The following is a 15574-nucleotide window of genomic DNA, read 5'->3' as shown; positions in this document are numbered from 1 at the left end:
ACAGGACACAGGCTGAGGGGCCCAGGCAGGATCTTGGTGTCTCCACTATCCTGGCCCAGGCCACCTCTGGGGGTGGCAGGAAAGGGCTCGCTCTTGAGTGACAGCCAGTTCTCCAGTGTGAGTCTGGAGTGTCGGCAAGCGGACTGCAATTCGGAGCAGACGGTGGAGCGGGTGCAGGGGGTGCGGCCTCCTGGGGTGGCGGGTGCACACCCAGGGGGTCCCAGCCCTCATGGAGCTGGCCTTCCAGGGGGCAGGCGTGCAGCAGGGAGGACACGATCGGAGAGAGGATCTGGGGTGGTGGTGAGTGCTGTTGGGCCCGGGTGACGGCACCCGCTGGGCCAGGAAGCCCCAAGGTGGCGTGGGAGGCGAGGAGGTGGCAGGGCACACTAGGCAGCCCCCCACTATTCAAATCCCCGCACCCCCACCCGCTGGCTCTCTGACCGCTGAGGCCTTGGGCAGGTGAAGTGACTTCTGTGAGATCTGGTGTCCCTGTACGAGGACTAGAAGGCAGCCCACTGGCCACACGGGAGCTGTGGATGAGGCCACGTGGGTAGCGCCGCCTCGCTCTGCGCACGGAGCTGCCGTCCCGCTGCTCCTGCAGCTGCCGAGTCTGAACCCCCTCGGGCCATGGGACAACTCAGCTGAATCTCTCCCCCTTCTCCGTGCAGATCTGGGACATGAGCGACGACGAGACCGTCTGAGACAGCCCCTCGAGTGGGGCGCGGACCCCTCCCTGGCCACCTGCTGAGGAGCACCCGGTCCCCCCCGGAGCAGGACGGGTGATGCTGGGCCTGGGCCCTCCGACCTGTCCGGTCCCTCCTCTGCGTGCCCGGAGGACTGGACCCCCCTCCGCGGCCCGGGAGCTTCCAGCGTTCTACAGTTGCCGTGATTCCCGATCCTGCCAGTTGTGAGCTAAATAATAACCTTGGCTTTGGCATTGCCACTGATCTGGGACTTGGTTCCCTCCATATGCAGTTCTGTTTTTCTTGTTGTCACAATTGTTTGATGGTCAAGCTCCCAGGCCCCTTTCCCCTTGACCCCGAAGGGGTGGCAGTGAGGACCGGGAACAGTTGGCCCAATGCAGACCAAATGGGGAAAAATGAGAAACCAGCTTCTACCTGGAGCCATTTGGGGGAGGCAGTGCCCGCCCACCCCCCTGCCCCGGCTGTGGTGCAGACCCCACTGGGGCCCCCCTCCCCCCTTAGCCAGCCCCCCTCCCCCACAGGCCCTGGTGGGGAGGGAAGGAGACCTGAGCCGCTGCAGACTGAAGGGACCACACTCATCCCAGTGACCCCAGGACTCCAAGGACAGAGCTAGCTGCCCCCCTCCTGGCCTGTCCTCAGCTGTGGGCACAGCCAGGCCTGCCTGCTCCAGGGGAGGACGGGAGTCTCTGCTGGAGGAACCCAGTGCCAGGCCTCAGGCCAGGTCCTGGCAGCTGCCCGGGTGTGAGGCTCCTCCCTCTCCTTGTGGGCACTGGAAGCCCGGACAGGGCTGAGCTGCGGCCTCGCCGGGCTTGGAGGCCCCGACTCTAAGGCGGGGCGGCTGTCCACGTGTGTCCGCCTCAGCCTGGAGCCAGGCGGCTGAGGGGTCCGAGGGCTCAGCCACGCGTCACTCAGGCAGAGCCGCTTTGCCACCTCCCTCTGAGCTTGTGCATCTGTACGGCCCACAGAGCTGGGTGTGGAGACCCAGGACAGGGCACGTCCTTAGCGTGTGTGACCACCCTGCCTCTGTGTAAGATGTCATTGTCCCTGCAGTGGCCTAGGAGCCAGCGGCACCCTTTCCACACTTTTATTCTATTCTTACGGCTTTAAATTTTGTCTTAGGCCCAGAACCAAAGTCAGAATTGAGTCTGGGGCTGACTCTTAGAACAGGAGGATTTCTGTAGGGCAGATTTTAAATGACGCTTCTCCTAAAGTAGAAAGTGGAAAATTAAAATTACTGTTTTCCAGCTCACGTGGGGCTTAGACGGGCCACACGCAGGTGCAGGGCCACCGAATGAATGCACCCCCGGCCCCGGGGCCGCTGCCCACCCAGCCTGGCGCGCTCGCTCCAGGATTGAAGAGCCACACGCAGCCTGTGGTTTAAGAGCACTTTATTATTGTTCTTAAGGCTACTTTTAAGTACAAAAAAAAGATGGCCTGCCAAACCTTTTTTTTCTTCTTCCAGGAAAAACAGGCCACAGAGACTGGTATATTACAGATTTACAAACATGGAGAGAAGGGTCGGAACGCGCTGCAGATGGCTCGGCTCTGGGAAGAACGTCACGGAGCCCCTTCTAGCGCAGGGAGGGTGTTCTTTCTCGGTGACAGGTTTGGTTTTCTGCTGCCCCCTCTGCCCGAGGCCCCTCCAGGGTCCTGCCCATCCCAGATAGGTCGGTGCACCAAGGGCCCCGCCGTCAGCACCGCCGACCCTCCCAGCGCGACGACCGCGCTCGCTGACGAACGTCCCAGGCGCGCTCCTCCCAGCTGGTCAGCAGCGGGCCGTTTTCCTGTTAGGACGCTCGGTAGCCCGTAGCAACAACAAACTAGTGGCTATTAATGCAGATGCAGTGTTCTCATAGAATAACTGTGTTCCTGCACTTTTACAGACACATCTACGACAAAAAAAAGATCAACTTTTTTTTCCAAACAACAAAAAAATATGAATGATTACAATAGGAAAGGGGAAATTAAATAGCTACATATCATTAACAAATTAATTGTTCTTCAAAAAATACCTACAAATTTCTCTGTACATTCTTTACGCACAGCGTAATGATGGTCTTAAAGTTACCTATATAAAAAAAGTGTTCTCAACGATTTTTCCTACAGAAAATATAGGGGCCTGAATGCAAAGCTTGGAAGCCCAGGAAGGTGGGAGTGAAATGTGTGCAGGGGCAAGAGGAAAAGGGCTTTTCTTCCACTTTTTGAAAGGCCTGCAGTCCTCCGACCTTTCCGCTCGGTGCCAATTTCCAAAATTCAACAGTGACGCTGGACTTTTCCCACACTGAAACCAGCCTCGAGGGCTCCCTGGTCTGTGCAGGCCCCTCTGACCTCCCACGGGAGGGGGCCACGCCCACGTCACCCGGTCAGGTGCCTCGTGGCAAGCCCTCTGGTGGGCCAGGCTGTGTGCACACGCTGGAGGGGGCAGGGGACAAACGCTCATGGACAGAGACAGCAGCTGTGGACTGCCACTGCCTGCCTGGCATGTCGCTGCTCCACCTAATTTCTAATTAGTAGCTATTAACATAGCAAACAATAAATGCAGTAATAACTGTATAAAGTCATAGGAATGTATACCGCCTTGGCCCCAGCGTACGAGGAAGCATACAAATACCATATCACAGATTGTCAGCAATCTGCTGTTCAGCTAAGAGAGTTCAAAGGAGCAGTTTCTGCATCGAGGGAAGTTGGAAGACACAAACCCACCTCCCCCGGGAGCCTGTATGAAGCAGACAGGGCCGCAAAAAATAAACGCCGTCAGCCGCGGCAGCAACTCCAGCATCTGCGCTGAGGCGGCTGACTGCTCCCCGCTCCCCGCGAGGGCTGCCGGGAGCTGGCTGTCCCGGCACTACTTGTGAGTAAAGTGAGTATCAAATACAAATCTTAGAGTACAACTGTACCAGCAGTAAGTATATCTAGGACTGTAACTGACAAAAATAAACTAATTCTGAAAAGAAGATAGTAAGTATTAAGGTTTTTGTTTACTGTCTATACAATTAATAGAAACCAGCTATTTTTCTCCATTAAAACATGCATCATGTTTAAAGCACTATGGAATCCTCCAACCTCAGCTCTAGTCTAACAAACTGCAGTGTTCAGAGAAGGTAAAATGCCCGTGATCGGTAGAGTCTGCAGTCCAGTTGCAAGCACCTGAAATCTAGAGAAAGACCTATAACCTGTATGAGACTTCCCCTTCCAAAGCTGTTTTGTCTAAATTTAAAAACAACAAGAACAACAAAACACAAATGGTCAGAATGTCATCCTTAAACCCTTTGTTTTTCAGCAGTTTGCCCTCAGAGTACTAGCATCACACTTGAAGTTGCAGGCAACTCCAGCCCTCCTCCTGTAGTGCAAATCAGACACGACAGTTCTCTTCAAGTATACACACGCACACACGACTGAACCAAACACGCCATGGAAGCTGAGCCACGCACACCCCGGTCTGAGGAAGCAAATGAAAAGCACAAAGCGTCTGGGTCACCAATGTCGTCATGGCTTGTGGCTGAGAAAGCGCGCCGTGGAGTCCTGGCCCCGTCGGGGCGGCAGACCTGCATCAGAGGTTTCTTTGGTAACTGAGGCAGGAAGTAAGGATGCTACATTAGACAGATGTTCCACACGTAGTTCCTGCTGTCATGTTTGAGGGCCCCCTTGTACGAATACCAAGCAAGTACAAAAACAGAACAGAACAAAAACCCCAACAACATGGTTTTTGCGAATAAACCACCCCTTCCCTTCCCCCCGCCCCACCCCCGTGATTTTTTTCTGGTTTGAAGCGGACTGTTCGAAGCGCAGGCAAACCATGCAGACCCCGTGCTGCTGGAGGGCTCCTTCAGGAGACCACGGAGGGGGAGTGGCTGTGGCTGACCATGTGGGCAGAGGGGCTGGCGGGCTGGCCCCTGCGCGAGGCTGACTCGGGGCTGCTGGATGCTCCGTCCTTGGCCGCTTTGATCTGAAGCCACGTGTCACCCAGAGCTTTGGCAAAGTGGTCGTCCACGGAGCCCGTGATGGACACAGAGTTGGGTGCTGGCTCGGGTTCCTTGTAGTTCTTGCCCAGGCTCCTGCGGAAATGCTCCTCCACCACGGGGTCACAGGTGGTGGTGGCTGCAGGCAAGCAGGAGAGCGGTCAGAGCACAGGTGGCTGCGACGCGCATGCGTGCAGCACCCCCTCAGGGGCTGTGGCAGTGTGGGCTCTGCGGACAGGGCCACCTCCCCCAGCTCAGCTGGGCAACCTGGGCAGGTCCCTTCTGAGTCTGTACAATGGTGACATACCTACTGCACTGGGCCAGGGTCTGGGTGCAGAGAGAGGACGTGGCCCTGAGTTTGAATGACAGTACCCGCTGTCTCCCCACGACTAGACCGTGAGGTCCTGGGGTGGGGTAGCGCGTTTCCTGGGCCCTTCCCAGGCAAGCCATGCGCAACGCTGCTGTGCACTGCACGTGCTCAAAAACTACTCCAACCTCGACAGCAAATAAGCTCCAGGGCGAAGGGCCGCGGCCGGGGCCTGGGGCAGCCCCAGACACTCACCACTCGGGGGCCTCCGGTAGCTGGCGGGCCCGGGCGCGGCACAGCCGCTGTGCGCGATGGGGCAGTGCGACAGGTTGCAGTTGCGGGCGCCGGCCGAGGCGCATGTGATCACCGAGGGCCGGTTCTGTGGGGGAACGGGGTTGTCAGTGCGTGGAGACCCCGCTGGTCCCCATACCTCCCTGCAGGCCCCCCGCACCCGCAGGGCTGTCCTGGAGCCCTTCCTGAGCACAGGAGGTTACGGTCAAGCTCTCTGCCACCTCCCGCACCGACCCTGGAGTCCAGCTGCTAAACACAGCCAGTCTGCAGACTCCCCTTGGTCATGGCTGTTGGGATGAGTGAGGGACAAGGGACAAAGGCTCAGCTGTTGAGAGTTGGTCTGTCCCACCTCTCACATGTGAATTTAGACAACTTGGGAGCTGGGAAACGTCGAGTAGGTGGCAGAGGGTTGCAGGAGGGACCACAGCTCCTCCCACTAAGGTCCCCAGAGCCCCCTCCTCACGTTCCACTATGCGCAGGGCTCCTGGAGCCATCCCAGAACGCTTCCGATAGACTCGAGTTTTTGCTTAAGCCAGCTCTGGGCTTCTGTTATGACCATATAAACCCGGACGGAGACGGACACAGACCTAAGCCTACGCGCTGCGCATGTGGCCCCCCTGGTGCCATCTGCCCGGCCTGCGCACACTGCACTCTCCCCTCCCCACACGCCCGCATCATCGGCCTGTCATGACTGCCACCACCTCTCCCCTTTTCAACCTGCCCCCGCCCCCCCACCAAGATTCAGCAAGCAAATCAGTCCCCGCAGGTGCTCCCGGGGAGCGTCAGCGCCCCTCAGACCAGGCACAATTCAGAGCAGGGACCAGGTGTGTCTGGACCACTCCCCACCCCCGCCCCCCGGCCTCGGTGCAGAACCTGGGACGGAAAATATTTGAGAACTAAACTGAACTTCCTCAGGTTCCCACCGGGAAAGGTACCCCTGCTGCCCTCGAGGAAGCGGAAGGGCTCTGAGGAGCTAGTTGAAGGTCACCCCAAGGGTACCAGTGATGACAGCAGTACCCACCGAGCAACACTGAGGCTTGTCCTCCCCGGCTCTTTCTTTAGAGATCAGTACTAGCACAAAGGTACAACAGGCTTGCACGCCAGGCCTTCTCATGATGAGAAATGAACAGGAATGGCAAAAACAGGCTCTAGGATAAAAAGCTGCATCTATAAGGACTGAACTGGACTTAAAAGGCCTGTGCTTGGGTCTAACAAGAAATGACACAGCCACAGAGACGGTTTAGCAGCAGCCACGTGAACAATCTGGGGTTTTAGTAATAGCTCAACACATGAGCAGTGGAGACGGGGCCACCGAAGAGTCTGTATGATCCCTCACGGTGTGGACAAGGGCACAGGCAGGGCGTCCACCCCCGAGCTTCTGTGTCAAGTGTGAAGCAGGAAGGGCGGCACAGAGGCACGTGGGGGCCTGGACCCGGGTGTGTGGGCAGGAGTCCTCATCAGGTGCGGTCTCGCCACACCTGCAGGGCCGCGTGCAGCCCCACCTGCCGAAGGGTCTGTCTGACTCTTGAGCCCACTCCCCTCTCTTAAGGATGTGTCCCCGGCTCACAAAGGTGGGGCCGAGGCAGCCACGTTCATGAAGCGTGACTGCGCCCCCTTGGCCGGGCTGGAAATCCAACCCAGGCTTGGCCAGCCAGCTGCTGAGCCACAGGCAGGTTCAAGTTGGGCGTGGCAGTCGGGAGCAGATCTCAGGGGCTGTGGGACAGCCACACGGGGCTGGCCATGTGGGTGGAGAGGCAGAGAAGAGGATGCAGAGACCCGGTCACACGCAGAGCTGAGCGAGGAAGGAGCTCCTGCCCTCTGTCCGGCTCTGAAAGGCAAGGCCCTTCCTGAGCCTGGCTGTGCCCATGACCTTGGGCCCTGGGAGACGCCCCAGGGTCCTCCCAATAAAACTCCCTTTCTTTTGTGCTTAAGCTGGCTCAAGTTGGTTTCTGTTCCTCACAACCAGAGTCCTGACCGACGCAAACGCTGAAAAGTGGGGACACGTCTGGAGTGTGGGGAGATCAAGGAAGAAGAAGAAATGGAAGCTTAGGCTGAAGAATCAGTAAGCCCAACGTCCAGCCTTTGGGCCACTTCAGGACAGACTGCGCCCCTCTCAAGTGGGGACAACGTTGGTATTACGTCATCTTTAGGACATGCCCAGACCCGAGATGAAGTGAACTGCCCTCAGCTCACCTCCCACAGACGTGCCGACGTCCAGCGCCCGGGGATGCTCTCTTCCTCCCCCACCCAGGACGCGGTGGCCTGTGAGCTCTCCCGGACACACTAACCCACCCCAGCGTCCTGCGCTGGAGGCCAGCGTCTGCCCTGCCTCCGTGGCCGAATGCAAGCTGGGCCCAGTGCCACTGTCCACCCAAAACAGGCCCCCTGATCCCAGATGCTCAGGGCTTGCCAGATGGCAGGGGTCCCCACCCCCTCAACATCCTTATTTCCCAGATGGGGACAAGTTACCCACCATCTTGACAAAGGATGAGCCTTTGTCACTCACAACCCATCACCTCTGCGCTGTGCAGCCAGCACCAATATGGACACAGTCCCAAGGCTCACTGTCCTTTGGGTGCTGAAGGCTTCATCTCCCCCTCCCCTCAGTCGCTGCTGCCCTCGAGGCCGCCCTCCTGCTGTCTCCGTACCTGTCTCCGTACCTGTCTTGCCCCCACGCTCCCCAAGCTGCCATCACAGAACACTTTCCGCGGCCTCCCGGGCCATACCTCTCCGGGAGCTTTCCTGTCCCAGTTCCTAGAGATCTGAGTCACATTTTTTGCCACACACAAGGCTTCCGCCGGGTCCGCCCCGCAGGGCTGCAGCACAGCCTGTCCTGCCCGACAGCTTTCGCTGTCGCTGCAGGAAGCACCCTCCCCACCCCCACCCTTCCCCTCGCTCTGGGCTGTGGGATGACACAATGGAAGGAAACTCTCTGGAGAGCAGGGACCCTGTGGGTCGCCTTCGTGTCCTCAGCACAGGACCCAGGCAGCTGGAGCAGTCGAGGCCCCGCCACCCGCCCGGGAGGGGGCTGGACGAGCGGCACCGAGCGGGTGGCACATACGCGGACCAGCAGGCATGGTGAGGCCAGCAGCCGAGAGCCCCTCGCCACCTCACCACCCGCCAGTGACAGCTCAGGTGGAGGCCACGTGCCCGGAAAGCTGGTGGCTCGGCTCTGGCCCACACCTGTGGCCTTGTTCTCAGTCCTGCCAGGAATCACGTAAGGACACGGCCGGGGACCCCACGTTCTCTCTAGGAAAGCGCCGCGGCTCCCGGCACGCACAGCGGGGGTGGAGGAAGACCACGGCGAGGAGAGCCAGCTCACTGTCCAGCGGGACAGTTTTTGCAAAGCAACTGTGACCAAAATCAACCAGAAGATTCTCAAGAGCCTCGCAGAGTCAAGTGAATCAGTCACCCCAGAAAACACGGAGCCTCCTAGGGGCCTGGGGAGGGCGGGGCCCGCACAGGACCCACCCCGACCTTGTGGGCTTGTGATTAAACTGCGAGTTGAATCCTGGCCCACACCCCTCCCTGAGGGACTTCCTGCTGGCAGTGGCAATGGCCAGAGAGCTGAATTCCCCAGATCCTAGAAATAAATTCCTTTTATGCTTTAATCAGTCAAAACTGGGTTCTTCTGCTGGCATGTTTTAGGCCCTGGCTGATGTCTCATGGCAATGCCTGTGGAACTTCACAAAGCAGGTCGCCTGCCCTCCCCTGGGCAGAGTGAGCCTGTCCCTGGCCTGCTGCCCAAGAATGTCACCCTCTTCTCGCTCACCCCTTCCCTGACCACCTGAGAGCGTCACCCTCTCCTCGCTCACCCCTTCCCTGACCACCTGAGAGCGTCACCCTCTCCTCGCTCACCCCTTCCCTGACCACCTGAGAGTGTCACCCTCTCCTCACTCACCCCTTCCCTGACCACCTGAGAGCGTCACCCTCTCCTCGCTCACCCCTTCCCTGACCACCTGAGTGTCACCCTCTCCTCGCTCACCCCTTCCCTGACCACCTGAGTGTCACCCTCTCCTCACCCACCCCTTCCCTGACCACCTGAGAGTGTCACCCTCTCCTCGCTCACCCCTTCCCTGACCACCTGAGAGCGTCACCCTCTCCTCGCTCACCCCTTCCCTGACCACCTGAGAGTGTCACCCTCTCCTTGCTCACCCCGTCCCTGACCACCTGAGAGTGTCACCCTCTCCTCGCTCACCCCTTCCCTGACCACCTGAGTGTCACCCTCTCCTCACCCACCCCTTCCCTGACCACCTGAGAGTGTCACCCTCTCCTCACTCACCCCTTCCCTGACCACCTGAGTGTCACCCTCTCCTCGCTCACCCCTTCCCTGACCCGACTGCAAGCTCCTCCGGGCGGCAGCGAGGGCTCACACACACACACACACACACACACACACACACGGCCTCACGGGGGCTGGCGGCTGGTAAACGCCCAGTGGAGGGGTATCCGCGAGGCCTCATCCCCGGGCATCAGAACAAATCCATGCTGTCTACTGCTACGCTGGTAGGCGAACTACAGTTTAGCTGTTTGACTACCCGTCTCTCCTCCAGACTAACACTGAGTGCACCGAGGACAAAGACCTGACTGCTTCTCGTGTACTCCCTGCACAGAGTGGGAGGCGACACCATTTTGTTGAATGAATGAATGAATGAAACAAACGAGACTGTGATGTCAGGCCCGGGGCAGGGTGGGCAACTGTTCCTCAGCTTTACTGGGATTCCCAAGCACCAGAACAGCCCCTCCCAGGCCTGCGCCAGGAGCTCAGACCAGCTCAGAGGCGGTCGCCAGGCAGTGCAGGCTGTGCTGGGGCTCAGCTGGGCGAAACAGAGCCGCTGTCCGCCCTGGACAGCCGTCAGACGAGAGCCTCAGAGGAAGCGGGAGTGCGACAAGGACACAGCGGGCTCCTGCAGCTGAATGCCAGCGCCTGGGAGCCGCGCCGCTCCTCCGCTGCACACAGCATCTCCTTGGGGCCATGCAGTGATTCCAAACCTCCTCAGTGCTGATGCCTTCTCTATTATATATTTCCCCTGGAACCCTATTTGTTTATTCCTTTGGAGGCAGGGTTTTACTCCATTGCCCAGGCTGGAGTATAGTAGCATCATCGTACCTCACAGCAACCTCAAACTCCTGAGCTCAAGCGATCCTCCTGCCTCACCCTCCCCAGTAGCTGAGACTACAGGTGCCATCACACCCAGCTAATTTTTCTATTTTTAGTAGAGACGGAGTCTTGCTCTTGCTCAGGTCTCCAGCTCCTGGCCTCAACCGATCCTCCCACCTCGGCCTCCCCAAGTGCTAGGATTACAAGCGTGAACTACCTCGCCAGGCCAGGAACCTTATTTTTAAAAAGATTTATTTTCTTCTACCAAACAATGTTTATTAAGTAATAATTTAATTTCCTTATTTTCCTTTAATAAGAAAAAAACCCTTTCATGCCAGCCGCAGGTTTCAGACCAGCACGTGCTCATTACCACCGTGACCACCGACTTTATAGGATCCCAGCCCAGAGCAAAGCAACCTGACATTTAACTTCGTCCGTGTGACCTTATACTGGGTAAGCTCGGGATTCCCGTGAGGGTTATTACACCGACCCTAAGAGAGACAGGACTGCCAAGAAGACTGCAGAACAAGCACGGCATCTAGACCACCCAGTGTAATGCAAGAAAGAAACAGCCCCAGAGACATGACGCGTCTTGCCGGCTCAGGCAGGCCCGGGTGGGAGTTCACGTGCAAGGCCAGGCTCCGGCTCTGCTGCTCCCTGTCCCAAGCGCATAACTGAGGCTAAGGACGGTGCCCTCACCCCCGCCCTCGTGGTCCTCTGCTTGGGGCTCTCTGTCTAGCTTCACCCCCCAACCCCCTAGCTCCTGGACCCACTCTCTGCCACCCTCCTGGACAGAGGTGTACCTGTTGCCGCTCCCCTGGGGTCAGTGTGGGCGAGAGGCCAGCCTGCCTGCCGGCGTCCAGGCTGTTCTTGGTCAGTGCGAGGGGCTGCTCCATGCTGAGGCTGGGCAGGGACGTGTACAGGTGGCTGCCGTGCAGGCTCATGGTGGGGGCCACGGCACGCTCGATGGGGCTGCGGCTCCGCTCCCGGGGGTCTTTTCGGCAGTCTCCATTAGCAGTCTTGTTCCTGAAAAAGACCAACAAGCGTTCAGGTGAGAACACCTGGCGTTTTCTGAAGGGCAAGGGGACACTGACTCTGTGCTCTTCACTTTACTTTGTTTATTTCGTTTAATGTTTTACCTCGAAGCTCAAGTCACATAGCTGACCCGAGGAGCCGGCTGCTAACCCAGGTCAGTCTGCCTGTAACGCCCCTAGGTGCTGGCGAGGCACCTTCCGGCAGGGTCCGAAGTCGGTCCTGCAGGGCCCTCCAAACAGAAACGGGCGCCCCGCTCAGCAGCGCCATCTGCCCATCTGCGCACTTCCACGGCAAACGCCTCCTGCTGAGAGCTGCAGAGCTGACGGATGTGCTCAGGGCCAGCTTAGTTTGACAAGAACCTGCCATTTACACCTGTGGTCCCAGGCCTCGGGCTGACACCAGTCCTGCGAGGGACCAGGCTGCAGAGCTCCGCCACCCACTTCCCCGACCCTTTGCTTCGTCTGTGGAAAAACTGTCTCCCATGAAACTTGGGGGGGGGGGGGGCACAGCAGGAGGTGGTGGGCCAGGGGCCGAAGCTTCATCTGTATTTACAGCCGCTCCCCACTGCTCGCACCCGCCCCACCCACCCCCTGGGTCTGAGAAAACTGTCTTCCGTGAAACTGGTCCCTGGTGCCAAAAAGGCTGAGGACCACTGATTTAGACAGAATGACGATGATGACGATGATGAACCAAACTGAATGTTTCCTGCATGCTGAGTCCTAAGGCTCTACAGGCATTTGCTGATTTGGCCTCCCAGGAGCACCAACAAGGAGATGCTGCAGCTCCCTCTTGCCAGACAAGCAAGCTAGGACTCAGAGCGGCGGAGTCACTGGCCCAAGCCGCTGCTAGCAAGTGGTGGCATCTGCTCTGGTACACTGTGCGCGCGGACACTCCGGCCAGCGTGGAGAGTGGAGGGCCAGTGTACAGTTCTTCATCCAGAACATGTGAGCAAGAGCAATCTGCTTTAGGGAAGTCCATCACCAGCCCTGGCTGTGTGTTCAGCACTTGGGAGCTGCTGTGTGGAACACAGATGAGATGACGATACTGTCTCCATCTGATGCCGCCTCGTCTGCAGGCAACATTACACACGGCATTATCAGACAATGACCGAGCACAGGTGGGCTTAAGGGTTCACTGGTGCCTGCAGTCCCAGCTACTCGGGAGGCTGAGGCGGGAGGATCACTCGAGCCCAGGAGCTTGAGGCTGCAGTGAGCTATGACTGAGCCACTGTACTCAGCCGGGGCAACACAGAGAAACCCTGTCTCTAAAAAAAAAAAAAAAAAGTTCACCCAGTAAGGCACAGCCTATAAAAGACCATAGACACTGTTCTGGGCTCGCTCCTGGTCCGCTCCCCTGTTGATTCTGCCTCAGGTCTCACCCCTTAAATCCACCACGTCCTCTGCTAACAGAGCAATCTTTTTTCATGGCTAATGATCGAGTCTTTTAGAGAAAAATCTGGTGGACAATGATTTCAGTGACTTTTCTTTAAAAAGTACAAATTACAGAATGCAAGTAGTCACCCTCTTACCTTAAGGCGGGACAACCTGTCCCGCTGGCAGACAAGCTGGGCTCGTGCGCCGTGGCCCTGAGAAAGAAGCCACAACCTACCTCTGCGACCGGCTGAATGTGATCACATATAATTTAGCACTTTATCCTGCGAGCCCACACAGGTGCATGTGTGTGATGGGCATGCCCGTTTAAGATAACAGATTAACTTGCAGCTGTGAGAAATAACACAGAGTGATCCTGTGTACCCTTTACCCCGCGTCCCCCAGTGGTCACCTCCTGTAAGACTACGGTCCGACATCACACCCAGGATACCGGCAACAAGACACCCCACCGCCTTACTCAGATTCCAGATTCACTTGTGTTCATTCTGAGCACACCGCGGAACCCCACAGGGATGACCAGGTAAGGAAAGGTAGGCGCCCTGGGCGCCCATGTGTAGACGCGCGGAATCGTGAAGAGGTGGGGTGCGCTCTCAGCCTTCGGGGGATGATGCGACCCGGCCAGCCAGCGGGGGCTCAGCGGGAAGCGCACCGATGGGCACCAGAGAGCCCCGGGCACGCCCTGGCTCTGCGCACCTGCTGCGCCAGCCCTCAGGCGAGCCACTCGGGGAGGCTTTCTGAGCCGTGACATCCCCGTCAACCCTGTGGTCACAATGAGCTCCACCTCAGAGGGCGTCGGGTGGGGACGGGACGGGGCACAGCTGAGTGGAACCCAAGTAAGCCCTGAACTTAGTTTGCTGATTACAGAGTCATTAGCTACATAGGACACAGCACTTAGTTCTTGGGGTTTTTTCCTATTGATTCTCTGACTATTGAGAATGATTTAAAAGCAATTAGAGAATAAATGTTCAGCCCAATGAGGCAATCACGGAAGAGCATGTTCTGGTCAGTCTAGATAACATGTTCCGCACATGTCACATACGTCGCGGCAATTTTCAGAACAGCACAACACCGCCCCCCTACCCCCGCCCAAAATACTTCATCCCGAAACCAGCCTGTTCATAGTATCATCTTCCTGAGGCGACTGAGAAGACATTACAGGTTTCTGCCACCAGTGCCTCAGGGGTTACGGCCCCACACACCAGCGCACGGGAGCGCAGGCGGGGAGGCCCCGCGGAGCGCGCTGCCAGGCCAGCCCGAGAGGCCCCGGCCTGGGTACCGACTCCTGCATACACAACCCGTCCAAGCATTCCCACGCACTCGGCTTCAGAATCAGGTTTTCTTCTAAATTTGGATAAATATAAAATTTAATTTCTAACAAGATAAAATTGCTTCCCTAACACAATCTTCTCCTCACCCGCCACCCTCCACAACGGTGCTTCCGCAGGCCACGTCGTGACCTGTCCACACTCGGGAAATGGACTCGTGAGCTCCTCAGTCAGAATCTGCCTCTGCCGAATTGAGACTTCAGTTTACTCAGCCCGTGTTAAGTGAGCCCCTATTTTGTGAAGGTTCCAGAAAGCAAGACCCAGCCCTGCCCTCTCATGGCCTTATGGCCCGGCAGGAACAGAAAGGCCTGGGCAGGGCTACGGCTCCCAAGTGACCACTCAGGCACAATGTGGGGTGGCTCGTGCCACAGGAACGGACAGAAGGCTGGGGAAGTTCAAGGACGAGGACCTCCCCCCACCGAGGATGCACAAAGGAGCAGGCTAAAGCTCAGACAGCATCTGCTCCCACCCAAAGTCAAGGTCACCAGTACATACAGTGTCACCAAGACACCTTATATCCAAATAGCACCTTACTACTGGCAAAGCGCAGTCACACATATGAACTCAGCTGCCTCAGGGTAACCATTAAGGGTGACTATTAAGCCGTGTCACAGGGGACAGGGACGCCAAAGAGGGTGGTGAGTGGTCCAAGGCTCCCCAGCCGACAGGGCAGAGGGGAGATGGGCAGTGACACACCTAAACCTGCCACCCGTGCTCCCGCAGACCTGCTGTGTGCCCACCCCACAGAGAGGAGTGGGGACAAGGGGACTTCTGGGGACACAGACCAGAAAAACGGTCCACTGAAAACATAACGCAGCAGGGCCCTATGGATCAGACAAAGACACTGGAAAACACAGAAAGAAAACATCTGAAGAACTTGCTGATTAATTTTAGTAAAATTATATATTACTCACATTTCCAGCTCATTTTCCTGGTTCCCAGAGCTTGAAGACAGACATTGTTTTCCACGTCCCCTCCCCCCCAGTGAATCACCTCCCAGGCCCCGCTGCTTCCCAAGCATCATGTGCTCTCGGGACGCAGACCCAAACCACACGCATCCTGCCCAGGACGCGGGAGGCTGCGCTCAAAGCCAACTGCAGCCCCGGCAGGGCCTGAAGGGCTCGGGGGCCCCACGCCAGGACCAGCCAGTGCCACGGAGGCTCTGCGCCCCCTGGCCCGCCTGGGAGCTCGTCCTCACCCTTGGGAGGGCCTGTCCACTGCCAGCTGCTTAGGAGAGAAAGCTGGAAGGGGAGGGGAAGGAGGGCCCATTCCACTGTCACCCAGGGCAGAGTGCTCTGGGGAACAGATGCCACACCTACTGTGCCCCCTCGGAGCTGAGAAACCAAGAAGGGCCACAGTGTTTGGGGGAAAGTAAACTAGATTCCAAGCGTGAAATTATGAAAGGACCCATCACGTGAAAAAGTGCCCCGCGTCCCTCTGTATGCCCCGAAACCAGCAGGA

At 57.8% G+C, this 15574-nt stretch overlaps 2 protein-coding genes across 7 annotated transcripts in view; one reads left to right on the top strand and one right to left on the bottom strand.

Moving 5' to 3' along the window:
* ATG7 (autophagy related 7) overlaps positions 1–1135 on the top strand; it is a 236153-nt gene extending 235018 nt beyond the window's left edge. For both annotated transcript variants that reach the window (XM_069484422.1, XM_069484423.1), the window contains exon 19: positions 669–1135. In XM_069484422.1, coding sequence (XP_069340523.1) covers positions 669–701 — 33 coding nt within the window. In that variant the 3' untranslated portion in view covers positions 702–1135. The remainder of the gene's footprint in view (positions 1–668) is intronic.
* Positions 1136–2077: 942 nt separating this feature from the next.
* VGLL4 (vestigial like family member 4) overlaps positions 2078–15574 on the bottom strand; it is a 146935-nt gene continuing 133438 nt past the window's right edge. For 4 of the 5 annotated variants that reach the window (XM_069483971.1, XM_069483972.1, XM_069483970.1 and 1 more), the window contains 3 exons: positions 11166–11388; positions 5226–5349; positions 2078–4802 (listed from right to left, as the gene is read on the bottom strand). In XM_069483971.1, coding sequence (XP_069340072.1) covers positions 4531–4802; positions 5226–5349; positions 11166–11388 — 619 coding nt within the window. In that variant the 3' untranslated portion in view covers positions 2078–4530. Of the gene's footprint in view, positions 4803–5225; positions 5350–11165; positions 11389–15027; positions 15183–15574 lie in introns of those variants that run through there. The other variant, XM_069483973.1, reaches the window with a different exon arrangement.

The sequence above is a fragment of the Eulemur rufifrons genome, chromosome 10 (genome assembly GCF_041146395.1).
Source record: "Eulemur rufifrons isolate Redbay chromosome 10, OSU_ERuf_1, whole genome shotgun sequence".
NCBI lineage: Eukaryota > Metazoa > Chordata > Mammalia > Primates > Lemuridae > Eulemur > Eulemur rufifrons.
This window is presented reverse-complemented; position numbering and strand designations above follow the sequence as displayed.